This window comes from Gordionus sp. m RMFG-2023, chromosome 3 (assembly GCF_954871325.1).
Source record: "Gordionus sp. m RMFG-2023 chromosome 3, tfGorSpeb1-WG-v2, whole genome shotgun sequence".
In the NCBI taxonomy this organism is placed as follows: domain Eukaryota; kingdom Metazoa; phylum Nematomorpha; class Gordioida; order Chordodea; family Parachordodidae; genus Gordionus; species Gordionus sp. m RMFG-2023.
The window spans coordinates 40,158,337-40,179,803 of record NC_088777.1 but is presented as its reverse complement, the minus strand read 5'-3'; the positions used below and the strand labels follow the sequence as shown (position 1 = coordinate 40,179,803).

General features: G+C 26.4%; 3 protein-coding genes across 3 annotated transcripts in view; 2 read left to right on the top strand and 1 right to left on the bottom strand.

Annotated features, from left to right (window-relative positions):
* LOC135927501 (protein HIRA-like) overlaps positions 1-971 on the top strand; it is a 30,073-nt gene extending 29,102 nt beyond the window's left edge. Inside the window, exons 25-26 of the mRNA XM_065463518.1 lie at positions 593-624; positions 854-971. Of these exons, the coding sequence (XP_065319590.1) occupies positions 593-610 (18 nt within the window). The 3' untranslated portion in view covers positions 611-624; positions 854-971. The remainder of the gene's footprint in view (positions 1-592; positions 625-853) is intronic.
* On the top strand, positions 898-5,730 carry LOC135926966 (angiotensin-converting enzyme-like). The gene is made up of 7 exons (XM_065462899.1): positions 898-1,118; positions 1,426-1,613; positions 3,479-3,640; positions 3,695-3,968; positions 4,113-4,336; positions 4,386-4,755; positions 5,562-5,730. Exons 1-7 carry the CDS (start codon positions 898-900, stop codon positions 5,728-5,730), a joined length of 1,608 nt encoding a protein of 535 aa, XP_065318971.1.
* A 133-nt stretch (positions 5,731-5,863) lies between these two features.
* LOC135927502 (U4/U6 small nuclear ribonucleoprotein Prp31-like) lies at positions 5,864-18,993 on the bottom strand. Its single transcript, XM_065463519.1, has 11 exons — positions 18,772-18,993; positions 18,564-18,726; positions 11,022-11,119; positions 10,742-10,848; positions 10,433-10,484; positions 10,259-10,376; positions 9,437-9,594; positions 7,418-7,635; positions 7,071-7,230; positions 6,600-6,797; positions 5,864-6,034 (listed from the first exon to the last, which is right to left on the bottom strand). Exons 1-11 carry the CDS (start codon positions 18,946-18,948, stop codon positions 5,927-5,929), a joined length of 1,557 nt encoding a protein of 518 aa, XP_065319591.1. The 5' UTR covers positions 18,949-18,993; the 3' UTR covers positions 5,864-5,926.
* Positions 18,994-21,467: the final 2,474 nt, after the last annotated feature.

Below are 21,467 nucleotides of genomic sequence, written 5' to 3'. Positions count from 1 at the left end.
CGGATCACAAAATTATTTCTGTGCCTGCTAGTCTATGAAAGAAAATAATAAGCTAAAATCGGAACTCATATTATAAATCTATATTTCAAGTAGTAAGATATAGTTTTACTTTGATTCTACAAATTTAAAATTAAATCAGGGTGAAAAGTGAAAAATTAGGTGCCGCTACGACTAACGATATAAAAATTTATAATTAAAAAAAACACTTGGAATATTTTACGATGAATAAAATAGTTTATCGATTCATCAATAAAATATTTTAATATGATGATTGTCCGCATCATCATAGAAAATATATTAAAAATTTGAATTTTAACCCCCACAGCGGTATTTTAAAATAATATTATAACAAATAGATAATTGAAGGTATTGGCCTTTGCGTTTTAAATAAAACTAATATTACTATAAGTTTCATTTTTTAATATATTATAAGTTCAAGAAAATTTTTTTAACAGTATAATTCCTTTCCATCATTTTTAAATTTGGCTCAACTATGTCTCACAACTTTTAACTGATATTTATAAATTATCTCAATCATGACCACATATAAACATTTGTATTATACCTTAGTAATTATCTTTTCATTGCACAGATGCCTCGGAAACGTTGATTCCTTTATATACAGTAAAATTAATATTTTCGATTTTTTCGAAATTTGATAGTAAGCTTTAATAACATCTTATTTCACACACGGCTTATTCAAACACTAAACATTTTTCCTCTATTAATCTTGTAACTTTAATATATCATTTTATTCTTAGGTGTTCCAATTTTAGTTTAAGTCTTCCTAATATATATATTTAAAAAAAACTAGTATCTGATATTTTCTTCATTTTTTAAAAATATTTATTAGAATTGTTAAACAGATACAATACCGAGGCGTTAAAACAAAAACAGATGATATCTGCAATTAGCTGGGATTATACTATCCATATAAATAGAGAAAATGAAGAAAAACTACGAAACGCTTCGACCCACAAAAAGTTATTCGATAATAATTGGAAGATAAAGTTTTACAATTATGAAAAGGATCACTACAAATCAATAGATCCTAAAGCCTTGAAATTGATATCTATGATTCCATATAATCCTTCATTTCAAAATGTCGCATCACTAAAGTCAGTCCCTATAATTTTTTAATTTATGGCAAAATTGTTTACAACTCTTAGTAAGCAGTTGGTTTTTGAAATATTGCACGATTGGCATAGAAATATAAAGATATTATCTATGCACCCATCCCAAATATCCCCAATGACCGGTACTTTATTTTTTATTTTTTGCTTATACCAAATTATCCAATTCTCCAAATGTTTTTAGTTGAATGACTTTTCAAGAAAAAAAAATTTGCAATAAAAGAAACTATTACATTTTCTTGCAAATGTATTATAATTATTTTTATAATTTATCATAAAAATTGTTTTTTAGACTTTTTTTATTCGATAAAATAGCCAGTTATTTTGTTTATGTTTTTGTTCAAATTCAAGCTATATTATCGAAAAAATGTATGGATGTTGAGATCATCTTTCTTATCGAAAAATTAGGGTATAGAGCTAAGACCTGTGCGGTGATGGAAAAATTATCGACTGCATTTCACTTTAAAGCTCTCGGCGGCGGTTTGTGGCTCGCCGAGTTTTACCTTAAAAAACTATATATTTGTTTTAACAAATCAGATACTTTCATTGAAAAATAATTAATAAAATAACATTTCCATAAATTTTAATATTAAATATATAAGTACACGTTCAAAATGTAAATAACTAAATCGATATTTTTTGTTTCGGAATTTTGGTTTAAAAATTCTTGACCTTAGTCAACTGCTTTTATTTAAATATTTAAGTTCTATTATTTTTTGTAAGTTACTATTACTTTGGAATAGATGCCTAAAACTTTTAAATATACATATTTAAAAAAGTTTTCAAATGAAATAATTCAATAGGCAAGAATTTAGAGGGGGTGACCAGACAACCCCTATGGCCACTTATCCCCGGTTTCCCTTAAATATTATATTATGCACATGATTGCATAAATAACTCGAATATAAAGAATGCGAACTATACTGTAATTATTACTAATAATTTCCTTATTAATTTGAAATTTATCTATAAAAAATTAACACTCTTATAGGGATTATCAAGAAGCAAAGAATAATCTCCTAAAATCCTACTCAAAAATACGGTTTATGAGAAAAAAATATAAATGTTCAAATAACGTTTCGTACATTCGTCCATATTATATTTCCCAATTTGAACGGCTAACTTGTAGTTGGAGACAACATAGAATCGGTCCAGATGCTGAATTAAAAAAATATTATACCAAAATGGCAAATTCTTACAGAAAATGCTGCTTATCACATGATGAAAGTAAACGTTCGGAAAATTTTTTTAAACTTAAATTTATAAATATCCAGCGATAGTTTTAATATAAAACAGGGACCCCGAGTCAACCGAACCTTTATAATTTTCTGAACCGTAACCGAATCTTTATACCTAATCACTAAAAGAAACAAACAAAAACTAAGTAATTTTTCAGAACTGGTTTAATACCGTTATAATTTTATATAAATTGTAATTTAAGACCATATATTTGATCAATAATAGTTTTCCTGGTAATTTATATTATTTTTATAATGGTATTATAAACACATTATTCACTTCATTTATCTATTTTTCTATTTATATGATTGAATTTTGTTTTTTAAACAAGATAGTTATTTAAATTTTAATGATATTACTTTTTCTAATCTTAATTTTATATTGCAAATAAAAAATTAATTAATCCAATCAAATCAAATTGAACCCAATTTTATGATCAATAATAGGTTCAAAGGCTTCAATTCTAATGAAATGACTTTCTTATAAATTATTTTTTAGTCTTTGCACACTCATTTTATCAAATATTATATCCAAGTATAACCTGTTTTTCTATATTTTTATTTAAAAAAAAATTTGATATAAATAATTACAAGAATTTCAAAACCCGATTAAAATAATTTTCGAAAACATTAACCCTTTGAGTTTTAAGCATCCGAACCGAGCCGGAAATGTAGTTTATTTATTTTTTTACATTTCTAATTCTTAGTTATTCTACTAATTAATGCGAATATTTAAATTATTCAATCATAAAAAAATTATGAATATTAACTTCATAGGAGTTAGCTTGTTTTTGGGGAGACCTATAAAATAATGAAATTATTTTTTGTATAAATTTTTCTAAAGAATAAGTGTTATTCAAGGTTGGATTATTCATTCCACCCATTCCTTATTATTTTATTTCGTGCTAACCCTTAATTTAAAACAGTATTTTTATCATTTAAACAGCAACATAACCTAAAATATTTTATATGAGCCAAGGTGTTTTTTTTTGATAAGTCGTAGTACTTTTTAAAAGCCTAAATAGAAAGCATCTTTTATTTTTAGATTAAAAATTTAATACCAAATTATATTATATAAATATTGCTATAACCTCAAAATCTGTTTAGAAAACATACCTCCATTCGCTTCGAGTTATATAAATGATTCAATGGCAAAAATAACCCCATTTTATCAATTGATCCATGGTTACGCGCGTTATAAACTCAAGAATTATTACCATTTAAATGACGAGAATTTTATTAATGGACTAATTCCTACTCAGCTCACAGGTAATATAATTATATATGTACAATTTATGATCGCTATTATATACGTATAAATAGAAAATGCTTGGGGTCAAAATTGGGAGAGTATATCCAGCAAAATATTTCCTATAACATCGAATCCATTCAAAGAAATTATAAACAATGTCTTAAAGACCCAAAATCTGTCCCTTAAAAATCTAGTTAATTTGTCGGAGAAATATTTCAAGTCACTCGCATTTCCAAAACTATCTCAAGAATTTTGGGATAATTCAATTATAATAAAGCCATCCAATAATAATCTGACCACCTGTTACCCCTCAGCTTGGAATATGTTCAAAGGGGATGATTTTAGGTGAGAAAAATATATGGCCCTGTCCTAATTTTATATTTTTCAGTTGAGGCTGGGTTTCAAAAAAATTAATTATAAGACCCAAGCCTGCTGCCCTCTAAAAATATATTATACACCATGATCATTAATGACTATTTTTTTTTGCAGGATAATGTTTTGCCAAAAAACCAATTACGCCTCGTGGATGAATTTATATCACGAACTTGGACACATTTATTACTATATGGCATACCAAAATTTATCCATACTATACAGAATGTCACCTAACCTTGCCTTCCACGAATCGATTGGTGATACTATAGCCTTATCCGCGTTGTCACCGTGGGGTCTCAATTTTTATGGCTGGGATATCACAGTTAATCCCGAACAAGGTAAATTAATGTGTTTAAAACTTATGCATTATCAAAATATATATTACAGAAATGGAGTTTCTATTTAGTCAAGCGTTGCGGAAGATCCCCTTATTTATGTTCGCATATTCGCTCGAAGATTGGCGATATAACACCTTGATTGGAAATATAAAACCAGAGAATTACAATAGCAAATGGTGGGAAATAGTAGGTAAATATCAAGGGCTCTCTCCACCTATCAAAAGAAACGAAAATAATTTCGATCCGGCTTTCAAGTTTCACATCATAAAAAATCAAAATTTTTTGGAATATCTACAAGCCACCGTTTTACAGTTTCAATTATTCAAAGTGTTATGCGAAAAGGCGAACGGAGAAAATGCAAATATACCATTACACAGGTGTAACCTTCATGGATCAAAAGTCGCTGGAAAAGTTCTATGGTAATAAACAAGTATTCTAATTTAATAATAATTAATAAACATCCTCATTCTTAGTTAAATGTCATCTTAAAGCAATTAACTCATTTAAAATAATTTTTCGAGTGTTAGTAATATAATATACTTTTTAAATATATATATATTTTTGTTTATGGTGGGTTTCCATTTCATTTTAAAGCGACTCTTCTTCCTATCCTTGATATCAAGTTATGACACTATATTCCCAATTTAAAACTGTTATATTATTAATAATTATTAAAGTATTTCAATATTATTTTTAAATATTATAATTCTTATGTTTTAAAAAACCCCCATTTTGTTTACCAAATCTGTAAAAAACCGATCCGATCTTTTTACTTTTCTTTTTTTTGTTATTTTATGTAAATTTATTTTAAATTAATAATATTTTCTAGATAATTTTTTTTTAAACAATGCAAATGCATAACATCCCTTAAATTTTATTTATTTTTTCAAATAGATTTATAGTATTTTAAATTTATTTTTATAAAAATTGAAAGGAACACCCAAAGTATTATTTATTTTAAATAATAACGCCTATTTTATTATTTAATCCGTAAACTTTTTTTAATTATTGTAGAAATAAAAAAATTAAATTATATATATAATTCGATATTTTGCATAACAAATTTGGTTCAAAAGAGGGTGGTGAAAAATCAATATAAATATCGGATCGGTATCGGCTTTAAACTTATATCGGATAGAATCGGTGAAAAATATGTGGATCGGCACAACCCTACTTTTAAATACTATTTTAAGCTGATTTATCATTAATACAACATACTATATAGGAATTTAATGCGACTAGGCAATCAAATATCTTGGCGTCAAATGCTATTAGCCCTGACCGGGAAACCAGATTATGATATTCAGCCATTATTAGAGTATTTCCGACCTCTCATACAGTTTATAAAAGAAGAAGTTATCAAAAATAATATTAAAATAGGATGGATAATATAAACTATTCTATAAATTTTTAAAACTATTATATATTCTTTTATTTTAATTATAAAATCTTTTTGTATATAGGAATATTTTTTATAAAAATTTTATAAAGATTATACATTTTTTTAAAGAATATACAAATAAATTGGTATAAATAAAATGATAAAAACGATAAATAAATCATGTTCGACGTTAATTTTTTCAAATCATTTCATGACTTTTTATTTAAATTAATAAATCCACTCTTCTGAGAAAAGTATTTGGCGGATGAATCATCCATCATCTTTTCAGCTGCGAGTGGGTTAACTATTTCAAGTCCCTTTTATTAAGAAAAAAATGAGTAAACATAATAAATGTTTTATATATATATTTATTTAAAAATATATTAAATTGTTAAAAGATTCATTAATATTTAAATTGCTATAACTATGCCATGATTGGGTTTTTTCCTTTTAAAAATTTTAAATAGCTGTTCCGATTTTTTGATTTAAAAAATGGAAATAAGCATATTTGGCGTACTTTAAAGCTATCAACTTATGTCGAAATCTATATTTTAAAAAAAAACTAAATGGTGTCTAAGTAGCTTTTTTAGATAGAATTCAGAATAAAAATTAAGTCTCTAGAATAGGATGCGGCATAAGAAGTGAAGCCCAGCGCTGTCCTAATTTATTAGTTTAATTTCACCAAAATAGATAGTTAAGTTTATATTAAAAACCGGGGATTTCGATAACCTTTTATTTTAACCAATTTAGGCAGCTGAGTCATAAACCTTTTAATTCTTCACCCCTGAAAAAAAGAGTTATAATTCTAAAAAACATTGAAATTGTAGATTATAATAAACCTTTTTCAAGTTGTTTATTTTATTTGAATAAAAAATTGATTACTTGCAAAGGAGTGAAAGCTATACTAGAAGCCGTACCACACACAGTTGAATTAGTCTTAACGGATGAACCATGTCGAATAGTAGTTCTACCACCCGATAGTGAGGGGGTCTGAGACGCTCCCGATTTCCAATGGGCATTTTGTTTATGAATGTGTTTTTGAAGGGTCTTCGATATTTTGACTTGCGTTTTATTGTCGACCTAATAAAAAAATATATATTCTATGAAACGAAATTAATAAAAGATTTGCAAATGATTCATGCTGAAATATTTTTTTACTTGAGAGAAATTTTAATAATTAAATATAAAGTATTTTCAAAAAATACCAAATAACACCATAGTTGTTCAAAATTATATTTTATACATTGAACGATTATTTTCGACTGATTGGCTAATGGTATTAAGCATATGATTATAAACTAAATGCGCATGAGTTTTAGAGATCAGTTTATGATTGAATGATTGGGATTATACTTGGGCGGCCCTTATTTTTCCCGTGCTCTGGCTAGCCAAATTTCCGAGAGAAAATCCTAGATCCTCTTGATAAGCGTCGTCTTCGATATGGGCGAACGTCATTCGATTAGCTTGCTTTCTCATTTCCGTCAACCCGAACCTTTCCTTCATTTTTCGGTACCTGTACATTAAAAGTAATTTAAAATAATCATATGGACCACACTTTTAAAAACCTTAATCTTTTTACACAAAGTAGTAGTTTACAAAAAATTCTTTCACTTTTGATTTATAAGAGATCTGGGGCTGTTTGGACAATAAAAAAATTGACACATCCAAGCCTGATTTGTTAAAATAAAGGAAATAATTACTTTCGACCTCCTCTTCTTTTCTTAGGGCCCTCGGTGGGCGCTGGTAATGGTTTTATTTGTTTTACCGCAGGCGGTTCTTGTAATTTGTCTAAATAACGTTTGATCAAGTCTACGTATTGCTGACCTATAAGTCCGTTTCTATTTTGGTGAAAACTGTCTACCCTGGAAGCTAAAGCGCATTTATTTCCGACCAACCTGCATAATTTTCTCCTGAGATCCTAAAATAAATATGTTTAAATTTGTAAATAATATTTCGATATTTGAATCAAAAATATTGCGTTAAATTATCGATTTTTTTTTATTTAACTGCTCCAATAATCTTATTTTTTCGAGTGAGTTTTTAATTTATATTGAATTGACTCAAAAATCAATTGCATTCAAAAGCTACAATATTATTGCATGAAAATCATGAAGACATTTTTTATAGTAGGATTCCCTTTAAATAAAAAAAACAAATAAATAGCCCTCCAAAATGAAGATGTGTGTGGAAATGATGGTATATCACTTCCAGATATCTCCAAAAGTATAAGAGCTATGAAAGGTGCGTAGCCAAGGGGAGGGGGAGATTAGTCTCTCTCCCCATCACCACCCTCTCCACAAAGAATGCATACAATATATCACTATAAGGAAGAATGAAATATAATAATAATAAAGTTAATAACTTTTTAAAATAACGACTATAATTCCTAATTTTAGAAAAAATAAGTGAAAACCAAAAATTATTTTTAAAAAAATATAAGATAGCCAAAGACCTATAATAGGTCAACCTAAGACTTCCAATAAAATTCACGGCGGAAAACATCGCCTAATAGTGTTTCCCCTCTATAGAAAAATCCTGTATATGTCTATGAGCTATGAATCAAAAATTTTGCCAAATAAAAGCTACATGAAATTTAGTTTGTATATAAAATTAAGTAAAAATTAAAAAGGGTCGGGGAATCGTGATCGATCTGACATGGATTTTCCCATTTATTGGCTCGATTCCCATAACCTTATAATCTTTCATCACCTCCAGATTGATGTATACCCATCTAATAAAAATATCAATTCAAATATCAGCAGTTTGCAGATAGCTCTTGTTACATTGGACAAGTTTATAAAATTCAAATAAGCCTTCAAAAGCTTAGGCAAGAAGGCAAGCGAAATTGGATTCTATCAATTTCAACTCTTTTATATTGTAAATAAATTATATTGGGTCTAATAAACAATTTATCATGATTATTCGTGATTATGAAATTTATCATGGTATTTAATTTAAAATATCAAAGCTTAACACATAAGCTCATATAAATAATATTTATAGTTAGAAAACAAAAATAAGTTTTAGATAAGGCAAAAAAATAGGAAATACTGCTTCAATACCAAATAGCTCATTGGCCCGATTTCAATGAAAATATAGGGTGCATGACCAGATATAGAAATATTGCCAGAATAAGGTGCATGGGCTGTATTTTTTACCACTTTAAATTTCAAGATTTTTATATAAAATAGTTTGATAGACGGAGAAATATTGTAGTTTTTAAATTTTTTTGTACCATTATAATCATTATTTAATTTATAATATGAATAAGTGCAAATAAATAAAAAGCATATAACTGGGTAAATAAATTATTGCAGAAGTAATCAAAAAAAATCTTATGATTGCTTAGGTATGTAAAGTAGATGCCGGTATGAGTAAGATTTTGTATAAGTTGCCCAGCCCAGCCAGAGAATTTTTTATGAATGAAAAAAAGACAAATTCGCATAATTTAGATTTTAAAAATTTAAAACATTAGGCCTGGCCCATAAAAATATTTTGTACAAGTTGTTTGGCCCAAAAATCTTTTTGTGGGCTGAGCTTTTAGGACAGGCATGTCAAACTATAATTTTATTTTTCTTCTTTTATTATGCATCCAAAACAAGGTTTTTACACGTATTTTTAATTTTCTATTAAAGAAGACTTATTAAAGTATTTGAATTAAATTTTTTGCTGTTTTGGATGCAGAATAAACAAAAAAAAAGTTTAAAAAAATAGATTACAGGTGGCGCAGACTGTACGATAGGACTCATGAATATGTAACCCAGGTGAGGGTTTAAGGCGGTGCTAGAAAATCCTGACAATATCTTTTTTTGAGCCCCAATAACCATGAAATTTGCGGAAGGGATCTTAGAAAGTTTCGATAAACCACCGGCACCTCCTATTATTGTTTTTTACAACAAAAAATTATAGAAAAATTGCGATATTTATTTAAATAAAATTTCAATCATATTATAAAGTCAAATGATCAAATTTAAAATTATAAAAGTGCTTTAAAATATAAAGATTTATTTATAAATTAAATATATAATACTGATAATTATAATATATAAAAGATGTTTTATATATCCTATCACAAGTCTAAAACAAAAATAAACAATTTAGTAGGGGATCATTAAATATAGGATCAGGAAGATCATTCAGTGAATTTTGACCAATTCTATATTATCAAAATAGCAATTTTTAAAAACCTTATGACACAATGTTATTAATACTAGATCAGAGAAACATTTCTAAAAAAATGTGCCATAATTATTTACTTTTAAAAATTGTAAAAATATCCAATCTAAATTATCTGCATATAAATTTTATCGATACATTTTTGGTTTGTTGTAAACATTCTTCTTATAAATTTATTATTAAAATGGGATCAGTTTGATATAACTAAAATCGGATCGAACACCAAAAAAGATGTATATGTTCTGCTCTAATAATAGCAATTAATAAATTATTATTTATAAAATATAATACAAATCGATATAACCCATAATTCACACACTCGTTTATGAAAAAATAAGAATCATTTTTAATTTTATGTAAATTACCCATTAATTTAGCGGCACAAGTTGAACCAACTATGAAAGTCAGATTAGGAGCTATGAACATCATACGCGATTCAACAAAATGTAAAATTTTCATCTTAGCATCGTTCAAATTTATAGCCTAATATTAGTATAGAATCTAAATTAATTAAAAAAATTTAATAAATTAATTTAAACCAAATCACATGCATCATCAACTTGTTTGAATTCATTGTCTTCTAGTAAAGTCCTAATATGTCATTTATATATTATTATATATAGGATATAATTTTCTTTAAATATAAAGAAACTATCAGAAAATTGAATATAACAATAAGTCATTCTTAACATAAGCACAAATGTTTCAACATGAACATTATAATTAATTTAAATATAATAAATTACAAAATGGATATGTAATTATGATTATGACTGACAAAACCAAAATTACAAATAATACCAAAAATTAAAATTTATAAAATGTTCTATAGCTAATTTTGTAAAAACCCTTGTGTAGTAGATGCAGTTACACTGACAACCATGATAGTGGCATGTGTCAATATTTTTTGCAGTTCTGAGCTCGATTTTGATTTTTCCAAATCATTGCCCAATTCCTATTTACAATTAATTTTTTTTATAAAAATGATTTAAATATAGAAAAATAAAGAATTGTAAATTTTATAAGAATCTTTCAAAATAAATGCATAAATTTAAAATTTTATTAAAGGAAATATTTTTTAAAATATTATATTAGTTGGTATCGGCAGTATGATATGTGTTATTTTACCTTAACGGTCAATATGTACTCTAATGGGGTAGGTATCAATGATTCTAGCTCTGGAAACCGTTTTGTATAGACGTCTCTGATATATTTATGGATGACATCTAGGTTTATAGAAATAAAATTTACATATCATTAAAAAAAATACATATTTGTATGAATCAAAAATATGCTTTCGTATGGGGACAGGCTTGTGTACACTTTGCTTTATTTCAATAGAAAGGGTATAATTTAAACAATTGATCTAGATGCCATTCCTTCCTCTTCCTAAACTTGACGAAAAATTGTGAACAAACTGATCTCAAATTTGTTCGTCTATTATCTCGTTTTCCTTAAACTCGCATTTTAACGTGAATAATTTAACTATCTTGAATTCAATAATACCCTCCTGTAATTAGACCGTTTAAATTCAAGTTTTTCACATAATGGGAATATTATATGAAATCAAAGAATGAGGCAGACAAATTAAAATAATATAATAAATAATCTTATAACAAAAATCATCTTGTGAAATCTGTTTAATTCTGAAAGATTAATAGAATTCATATTGGAAACCTAAAAATCTTCCGATAATGAAAGAATAACTAATTTTCAAAGATATATAGTGTGAGAACGATGTATATGTGCAGTTTTTTCAAAAAATCTTTTTCAATTTTTGGTCAAAGTGTAAGATATAATCTTAAGCATGGATAAACATATTATTTTTACTTTATAAAATAATTATGGTGTTTAATCATAAATAAGGGCCACTCTTTCTTTCTGATGAAGACTAAGAATGTTTGGAATGTCTAGAAAAATTAAAACTATCAAGGGCAAAGGATAAGGCCTTATTTATGGAGCCATGCAATTATCATCACTTTATAGTAGCAATCTATTTACCAATTTATTTTGTTAGCAATGCGATCGAGCTATTATCGCGGTTACTATAAATAAGGCTTGAATTATTTAAAAACGCAAAACTATGCTTAACAAGATAGGTGGGACCCCACATTAAATCCCCCTCAAATTCAAATAACCACAGGCTTCCCTAGAATAGGGATAGCGGAGATTATATTAGTAATTACAGTTGCTGCCCAGTAAGATATTTGCCCTCATGGAAGAACATACCCTAAAAAGGCTGTTATTATAGTTAAAAGAAGTAAAATTACCCCCGAGGATCACACTATATAATTTATAACAAATGATCCATAGAATAGACTACGAAAGATGTGCAAATAAATAAAAATGAACATAAAAGATGCTCCTATAGAATGAAGGTTGCGTAATAAAAATCCCTCCCAAATATTATTTTCAATAGATACCACTATAAAAAATGATTTATTAATGTCTGAAATGTAGTGTATAGAAAGAAAGAATCCGGTAATAAATTGGGATATAAAAAATAATCCTGTAATTGATCCTATATTTCATCAATAATTAATATTAGGGGGGGTTGGGAGATCAATAATGAATTTATTAATTTCATTAAATATTTCAGATTTTCGGATAGATTTATTTATCATTTAAGTTACCCCAATAACCAAGGTAAACAAGGAGGAAGGTGCATCAAAATGATATAGGAGTATAACTTATTGGGGTGTATCATTCCTCGCTGTAGTAATTTGAAGTATACATTACATATGTAAGCTTTCATTATATAATGAAAGCAGGATTGGCACCCATACATAATTGGTTTGTCTCAAGATCAAAAATAAGAGGCTGGCAGTTCTTTGTACCAATGTCTACACTGCAAAAGTTAATTCCGGTTTATTATTGTACTATTTGGTACAAAGAACTGCCAGCCTCTTATTTTTGATCTTGAGACAAACCAATTATGGTTTGTCTAGGGTTAAGAGCACTAATCAGATCACTAGCGCCAATTTATATGAGAAGTTTTATAATAATTATAGTGTACTCTTCAATTGGGATATCAGTATGGATAGTTTTACTGGTGAGAAGAGGAGTATTTTATTTTTTATTATTTAGAGGAATGTACATCCTTCTAATTTTTAGAGTAAAAAATTTGGGAATAATAGTTTTAAGGGTGATTAATGTGAAAGCTAATTATTTGTTGATGTATAAAGTAATAGGAATTAGTTTACTAATAATTTTGTTGTTTTCTGTGTCGGGGTTTCCACCCTCTAATATTTTTTTAATGAAGTTAGTCGGGGTTATTAGCCTTATCAATAATCATGCGATAATAGTAGTAATACTTTTATTGCTATCGGGGGTTGGATACTACTACTATTATCGCATGATTATAGTTTGATCTATTTATTTAATATTAAATATTATACCCAAAATCTTTAATAAAAAGGTAAAGGGGATATATGATAGAAAGGTTAGAATACTTCTTTTTATTTTATCTTATTATTTACTAGTATTATACTAAAGTAAAAGGATTTTAGGTTAAAATTTAAACCGTAGGTCTTCAAAACCTATAATAATTTATTAAAATTAAATCTTATTAATATTTTGGATAAAATTCTTAGCTGCTTCAAAGCTATGCTTTAAGTGATATAAGCTATAACCAAATATCTAATTACAGTAAATTTCAAGTTATTGTCAGTATTAATATGATGACAAATAAGATAGAAATCCTGAAATCCCTATTTCCCAACCTCATAGGATTTTCCATCCTATGTTTATCATTCTTTTCTCCCTCGACAAATATTGCAGATAGAAATCCTGAAATCACAGGAGCAAAAAGGACAAAATAGCTGGATATCGGATTTCACATAAATATCTCCCAAGAAGAAGAGAAAATGTTAATAAGATTAAATATAATAATTCTTCCTACCCCCAAAATTATTAAAGGGATTGATAAGTTCCAGTTATAATGAGTGTTTATAAATTTTGAGGTTGATACTTAATAACTTAATACCTTCCAATTCTAAAAACCTTTTAAAATTTTAAAATGAAGGGCCATATTATATCATCAGGAAAAAAAACATGATTTAAAGACAACTTTCGATTTTTACTAAATTTAGTATATAAAGGCAAACTAAAATTTGTATCCTATCCGTAATACCATTAGAGATACCAGGATTAGACACATAAAAAAAATTAGCCTTTTTATGAGTGTCGGTATTCAATTAATGAGTGATTAAAAACTATATGCTAATAAATAATAAATTTAGTGTTAAAATTTTTTTAAAAAAAAATTAATAATTTTTGGGGATCTTTTGTTCAAAACAAAATCTAAAAACCTTATAGAAAAATAGATCACTTCAATTTTAATATAAAAAATTATAGATAAGCCTATATGATATCATAGGTAAAATCTATGAAAACTAGTATAAAATGAGCAATATCATTTTCACTAAGATGATGTATTTTATTTTCTTCCCCTAAATGATTAATAATATTTATATACTTTTTTAAATAAGAAATTATCTAAAAGTTTTTATCACATAATTTTCAATGTCTGTCATTGTACCATGCAGATCTGATTTAATATAAAAATATGGTGGAGGTTTTTTTGATTGATTTCCCTCTATTATCAATCAATGAAAATATTTATACAGTATTTTAAATGTTAGAGATTTGAAAAGCTCAGCCCAAAAGCTGGGTTGGTCTAAAAATTTCATGGGCCAGCCATTTGCAGAATATGAATATAAAATTTAAATTTAGAAAGAATTAAAATTTTCTTTAAAAATATTTAGACGATAACCTTTGTAAAATCTTAATGGGCTACTCCAGATTGAGCAAATGTATAAATTACATAGCTCATTTATAGGATTTTTTAAAAATATTTTTAAAATTCAATTACATTTAAAAATTTATTTTATGGCATGAAGTGCTTTAAAATAAATTTATTAATTTTTTTTTACTTTTTATTTTTTACCTGGTTTAACACTTAAATTTTACAAGCCCTCAGATAATATACTTTTCATATTAATTCATAAATTAAAACAGGAAAAGGGAGCAATAGTTGAGATAATAGAGGAAAAAAATCAACTTATGGGGATATAAGATAATAGTTCTATTTATTGATGCCACATATAAACTCAATAATAAAATAATAATTACATTGCAGTTATCCAAATATATTCAAATTATAAATATTTTATATATAAATATAGGAAAGTCAATAAAACCAAATTTTTTTTTTATTTATTGAAATCATAACAATTGAAACAGACTAATATCTAAATTTCTAAATGAAAATATAAGTATAGCTAAAATAAATTTTATTGTAAATGTTAAATTATTAATTTTCATTTATTTATTTTTTATTTTGTTTTAATAATGGTTCAATCAGAAAATTATTCTTATAAGAATGACACTATTTATTCTATTAATAAAAATGTCATAAAATAATATAATGTATCATAAAGATACCAATCTTGAATGGCGAGACAGTCTCACTGTAGTAGGGCACCTCAGAATTTACTATAGCTTGCATGGATATTAAAAAATTATTTAAAATTTCGTGATAATCTGTGATTCATTGCTTCAGTTCGATTATTTGTGGCATTAAAAAAATGGGGTAGATGCATGAAATGGGATCACCCATTATTTTCTGATATAATGCCAATTTGTTTCATAATATTTAGTAACTGTTGGAGGGTTCTAACTAAGCATGCTCGTATATAGAGATTGTCATATTCAGCTTCAGAATGCACATATAATATTGGTAGCATATCCAGAAATAATGTAACATCCTCTCCTGTTAGTTATATTTCTCTGTGGTGGTAATTTCTCCATTAAAGCTGCACATAATATAAAAAGACGTGTCAGCTATAGTAAATTCTATGGCCTTTATTTTGACATTTTTACTTCAGACTCTTCAATTGTCCAAGATAATGAGGTGTCCTACTTTAAGGCTTTCTTGCCATCTGCTATCTTAATGATATATTATATTTTTCCTTGATATTTTTCTTCAAACTCTCCAAAGGATAATTAGGTGCCCTACACTGAGGCTGTCTCGTCATCCGAGATTGGTATTTTTATGATATATTATATCATTTTATGACATTTTTACTTCATATCCTCACAATGTTCATGATATACAAATATCGTTAATTATTAAAAATAATAGCAATTTCTATATTCAAATATATATATATTTAAGCTATCATTAGATCTAGACATGATTAGTGAAAGAGATAAACAACAAAGAAGAAAGTAGCAGTTTTTTAAAAAAATCTGATTAACTCAACTCAACTTATGTTATATTATATTGTTTTTTAAATAATTAGAAAAAGATAATATGGAGATGAAAAATATCAAATTGCTAGCACGGATGAAAAGACAAGGCAGATATAAAAAATCAGACCTTATGGTAATAGGATTATCAAGAAAGGAGAAGAAAAAAATAATAGTTATAAAAAGTATGGAGTGTAAAATGATATATATTTATATAACATTATTTTAACTATTTTATTTAATATCAGAACTACAAAATTCCCACAAAAAATTTATTAATTATTTTAATAAAGGATAAAATAAATTCAGGTTTTTATATTGATTTTTTATACACTATATTTTTATATAGATAATTGAATTTTACAATTGTTCTCATAAAAAAAACACCAGCTAATAATATTGGTAGAAATTTTAAAAACATTTATATATTTTTACCAGAAATGAAGCCTAAAGCTTATATCTCATTCACAGAAAGAAAAAAATAATGTGGATTTTAAGCAAAGTTTGTGAATTAATAACAATCGAGAAAATAGGGAACAATGTATTAGTTAGCTGTAATGATATACTAGATATGACAACAATCGATATGCGACTCTTAAAAAAGCATAATGCAGATATCGGTCTCATTATCTTAAACATTAGAAGCTTGGGAACAACTTAAATCTATAAAGAAAAATTCGGCAGAGCCACGGCTATATCATGGTATATTTACAAAGATGATTTATCAATGAGATATGTGCCCTGATACTGCCAACAAATATTAAAAACTTAAATGTATTATTAAGATTTACATAAATATATTTTGCATATTAAAAAAGTTCATTAATTATATACTCGTCAAATTATTTAGAGTAATCTTATTAGTAAGTAATTTAGTCATGGGCCAATACATATGAGGGAAAATTTAATAAAAATATCAATATATTTCCAAGTTTCACCAGAAAATATAAGGATTTATCTTTTTATTTAATACTATATGTAAATATACAGATATTTTTATTAAGATGGTAATAATCCTTACTGCTGTTTAACATAATTAGATTTTAAGATATTTCAAATTATACCTATATAAAGGAATTCAATATTCGATTCACAATTTACGAATATGAATATAAAAAATTTATTGTCAGTCCAATAATTTTTTTTATCTATTATATGGAATTATCTGTATAATTATTATTCAAAATAATTTGTGGACATTTAAAAATATTTAAATTTATTAACATGTTCCTTGTGAAACATTTTATTTTAAAACTTTTTTCGGCATCTATAAATCAATTTAAAATTTAATAATAAATTTTTGAAAGTATTTTTAAAAGATTTAATTCCGAATCAAATAATGATGGCGAAATATACAATTATTTGATCGAAAATACAAATTGAATATGAATAACAAATATTCAATATGTATTTTTGTAAGTATATTCCAAAAATTATTCATAAACTTGTCAAAAAATTCTTAATAGTTAAGAAAATTTGTCATAGGCCAATTTGCATGAGAGAAAATTTAATACACAAAATATGTACTATAAAATATTTATACATTTCAAAGATAAGGATTTATCTGTTATTCAATACTATTTGCAAAATGGGGTATAATAGCTATTTTTAAAATGATAGTACTTTTAAATTTTATAAACTTGATCTTGAATGTAACTAGAATTTATAATATCACAAATAAAATATCAAATTTGTCAAAAAATTTAGGGTAAAAATCCAAATTATCTTTATTAGTTATACATTTAAATCAAAAAATATGGATTGAAAATAGAGAAGGTCATGGTCCGGTCTTTGGTCTGGACCAATACCCTCAGATGGACCAGACCATGCTCCTTAAGAAAAAGATTGATCCAGACTGTGGTTCTAAATAAAAAGACTGGTCCTGGACTATACTATAATTGGTGCTAATTTTTGTAATAGAACCATAAATGGGGTATATAGTTATCCTAATTCCCCCATAATGAGGTTTAGTCTTTCTATTTGCACCATATAAGGCACACCCTCATAACCTATGCTATGGAGGTCTCTAATGCTACAAATATGGTATAAATACTTTTATTGATTAATAATAGCAAGAAATTAATCAATAAATGAATATATTATATTTGATGTTAGTATTCTGCTCAGTTCAGTCTTCACCTAAAAACCTGGTGCATTCAGGCATTGATGTTTTGACAGGAACTTTTTAGATCATATAATTATTTTAAAAAAATATTAATTATAATATGTCCCATGAGGTCATAAAGGTATACCTCATATTTTTGTATTCATATATAATGAAGTAATATTTGTTTTAAATTTTATTAAATTTGGAGCAAACTATTTTTTTGTATGAGTTTTTAAATATATTTCTAGACAAATGATGCCCAAAAATTTTGAAAATATTTATCATAAATCATAATTATATTTTTAAATTACTTATTTCATTTTCAATTTCAACAGCCAAATTATTTGCCTCAACAATGAGTTGGTATTCATGATGATTTTCAATTATCCCTTCAAAACTTTGTGCACTCATTTCAAATCCCATATCTTCTTGTTGCTTAATTTTTTCTTCAATTTGGATCATGACAGATTTCAACTTAAATTCTGATTTAAAATATTATATTATATATTATTATAATACTTGATCACTATCCCATAATTTTGCAATATTAAAAACAGAATCCTTATACTGTTTTTTATTAGATTCTTCGTCAATATCATCTACATCCTCAATATCCTTATCCATATTGACATCATAAATATCCTGCTCCTCTTCCCCTTCTTCTAAATCAGCTAATAGTTCATCGGCAAGTGACATTAGATTTTAAAATTTTTAAATCGAATATGAAGTAGAAAGATCGAAAGTCAGTCATAAATAAAGTACTTCATTATCATGGGTACGGCTGATTAAGCACATTTTAATTTTAAAAACGACTAATTCACTATTTCAACCAATAAATATTACACAAATCTGGAGATTTTGTTCATAGATAACTGAAAGATATGGATATCTATTAGCGAAATTTCAAGACTTATTTTAAGTAATATTATTTTAGATAAAATTTTAATGAATCGTTTTTAAAAAATTGGCTAAATCAACCCTTTCAACAACACTACTCATGGATAATTTCATAGCCTATGAAAGAGTTGTAGTTTGCCTCATGTATTTTAGCTAACATATATATCCTCAACTTTTATTATTCATAGTAATGAACAGTTGTGTATTGCTTAAAATTTTGGAATAGGGGGGGGGGGGTCTTGGATTTTTTTAAAAATATTATTAAATATAATAATATATGTATATGTTATCAAATTTTTTTATTACGAATATAAATAAATTATTATTTATAATATTATAATTTAAAAATAAGATCGCAAAATATTAGTATTTGGAATAGGGGGGGGGGGGGGGGTCTTGGATTTTTTTAAAAATATTATTAAATATAATAATATATATATAAGTTATCAAATTTTTTTATTACGAATATAAATAAATTATTATTTATAATATTATAATTTAAAAATAAGATCGCAAAATATTAGTGTCGGCCCGATTAAGATTTTAGCTAAAATAATATTGTGTAATGTAAGCCTCAAGATTTGGTGGGTAGAAAAACGTTTCTGCCATCTATGAACAAAATTATCAGGCTTACATAATATTATTTTGGTTATAATCTTAATCTGGCTGTTTTTGACAATCGACCCGAATCGGGCTTTTTAACAACACTACAAAAAACCACCGATATCTATAGAAATTAAAATATATAAATATGAATTTAAAAAATTTTCATAAATCTCTCATCTTCGTTTACTTCGGTCTTTATTTTTCTTTGAAAGAATTTCATTCGTCCATGAGGATTACTTTTCCATATTTTGATACATCGATCTGGAATCAATTCCGATATCGAAACTTCTTTAATATTTATGAACTTTACATTTGACAAATTATTTACTCTCAAACTCACTTGATTATCTACCTTGATCAAAATCATAAGATGAAAGTGTCGTATTTGTAAATACGTGAACGTTTTATATTTTTTTTTTACGCGAAATGCCAATCAACCAATTAAAATAAGGTTGATTGGATAGAAAGATTAGGTGTAATATATTATATGTGGATTATTATTATATTATTAATTAATTTTTTTTTTATAAAAAATTACGGATTTTGATCATTGTTAAAAAAATTAATTTTTTTTATATATAAATTTATTTTTTTTGAGAAATGAAATTTTCTTTTGAATAAAATTTTTGGATTTATATTGTAGTTTTATTTGTCTTTGGATTTGATAATTTCATATAATTCTTGACGATTCGTTTTTTTAGAAAGTTTGATTAAGTTTCTAGGATTTGGTTGGGGTAGATTTTAGATAGGTTTTAGTTTGTGTTTGTAGTTTTTTTTTAGTGGTGTCTTGTGACGCTGATAGTTTCCTAGGAGTTATTCGGTTTAGAAGGTAAAACAAAAAATTTTTAATTATATAATCTTTTTAAGAATTTTTGACTGCGCATTTGTACTAACCATTATACGATTCTGATAGAGAAGTTTTTATTTAAGGTGCTGTATTAATATTTTCTACAAATATTTAAATTTTTGTAATTGATTATTAGTATTAATTAAAAAATTTATGAGCAAATGGTTTATTTTTTTAGGCCTAGTGGGGAGCATAGTTTTGGGGATAAGGTTCTCTTTTATAAGGATTTGGGTTATAAAGTTATGTATAAGAACTTTAATGAATTGGATTTAGGTAAACAGTTGATTACTGTGGGAATATTATTAATGATGTATTTATTGATTATTATATTGAAATTGTTGGTAAAAAGGGGTACTGCGGTACTGGCAGGCATGTATTGCAATTGGAAGAAGGACACTGCGGTGTCAGATGTTTATAAAAAGAAAATGGAGGAAACGTATTTTAATTTAATATCGGATATTTATGGGAAGAAAATAGCAGACTTGGAAAGTAATCTAAAAGATGTTTTAGAGGAAATCAAGGCTGGAAATGTTGGGGAGAGGTCAGATAGGATCCTCCTGGAAATGAAAGAAATGAAAGAAGCCATCAATGCGTTGATGAAGGAGAGCAAAGGTCCGGTTAAGAGCCAGGTGGGTGATATAAATATGAATAAGAAATTTAATGATTACGAGGAAAATAAAGGAGTGTCAGGAAATAAAAGATTTGTTGAAATGATCATTTGCCATCGTTGCGGATGGCGAGGACATAAAAGGGATACCTGCATAGTCCCAGAGCAAAGGTTTAAAGATGGATTTCCGTTAAAGAGACCTGAAATAGGAAATGCTAATGTAAAAATGGTTAGTTTAAATGGGGCCAGATTATGTTT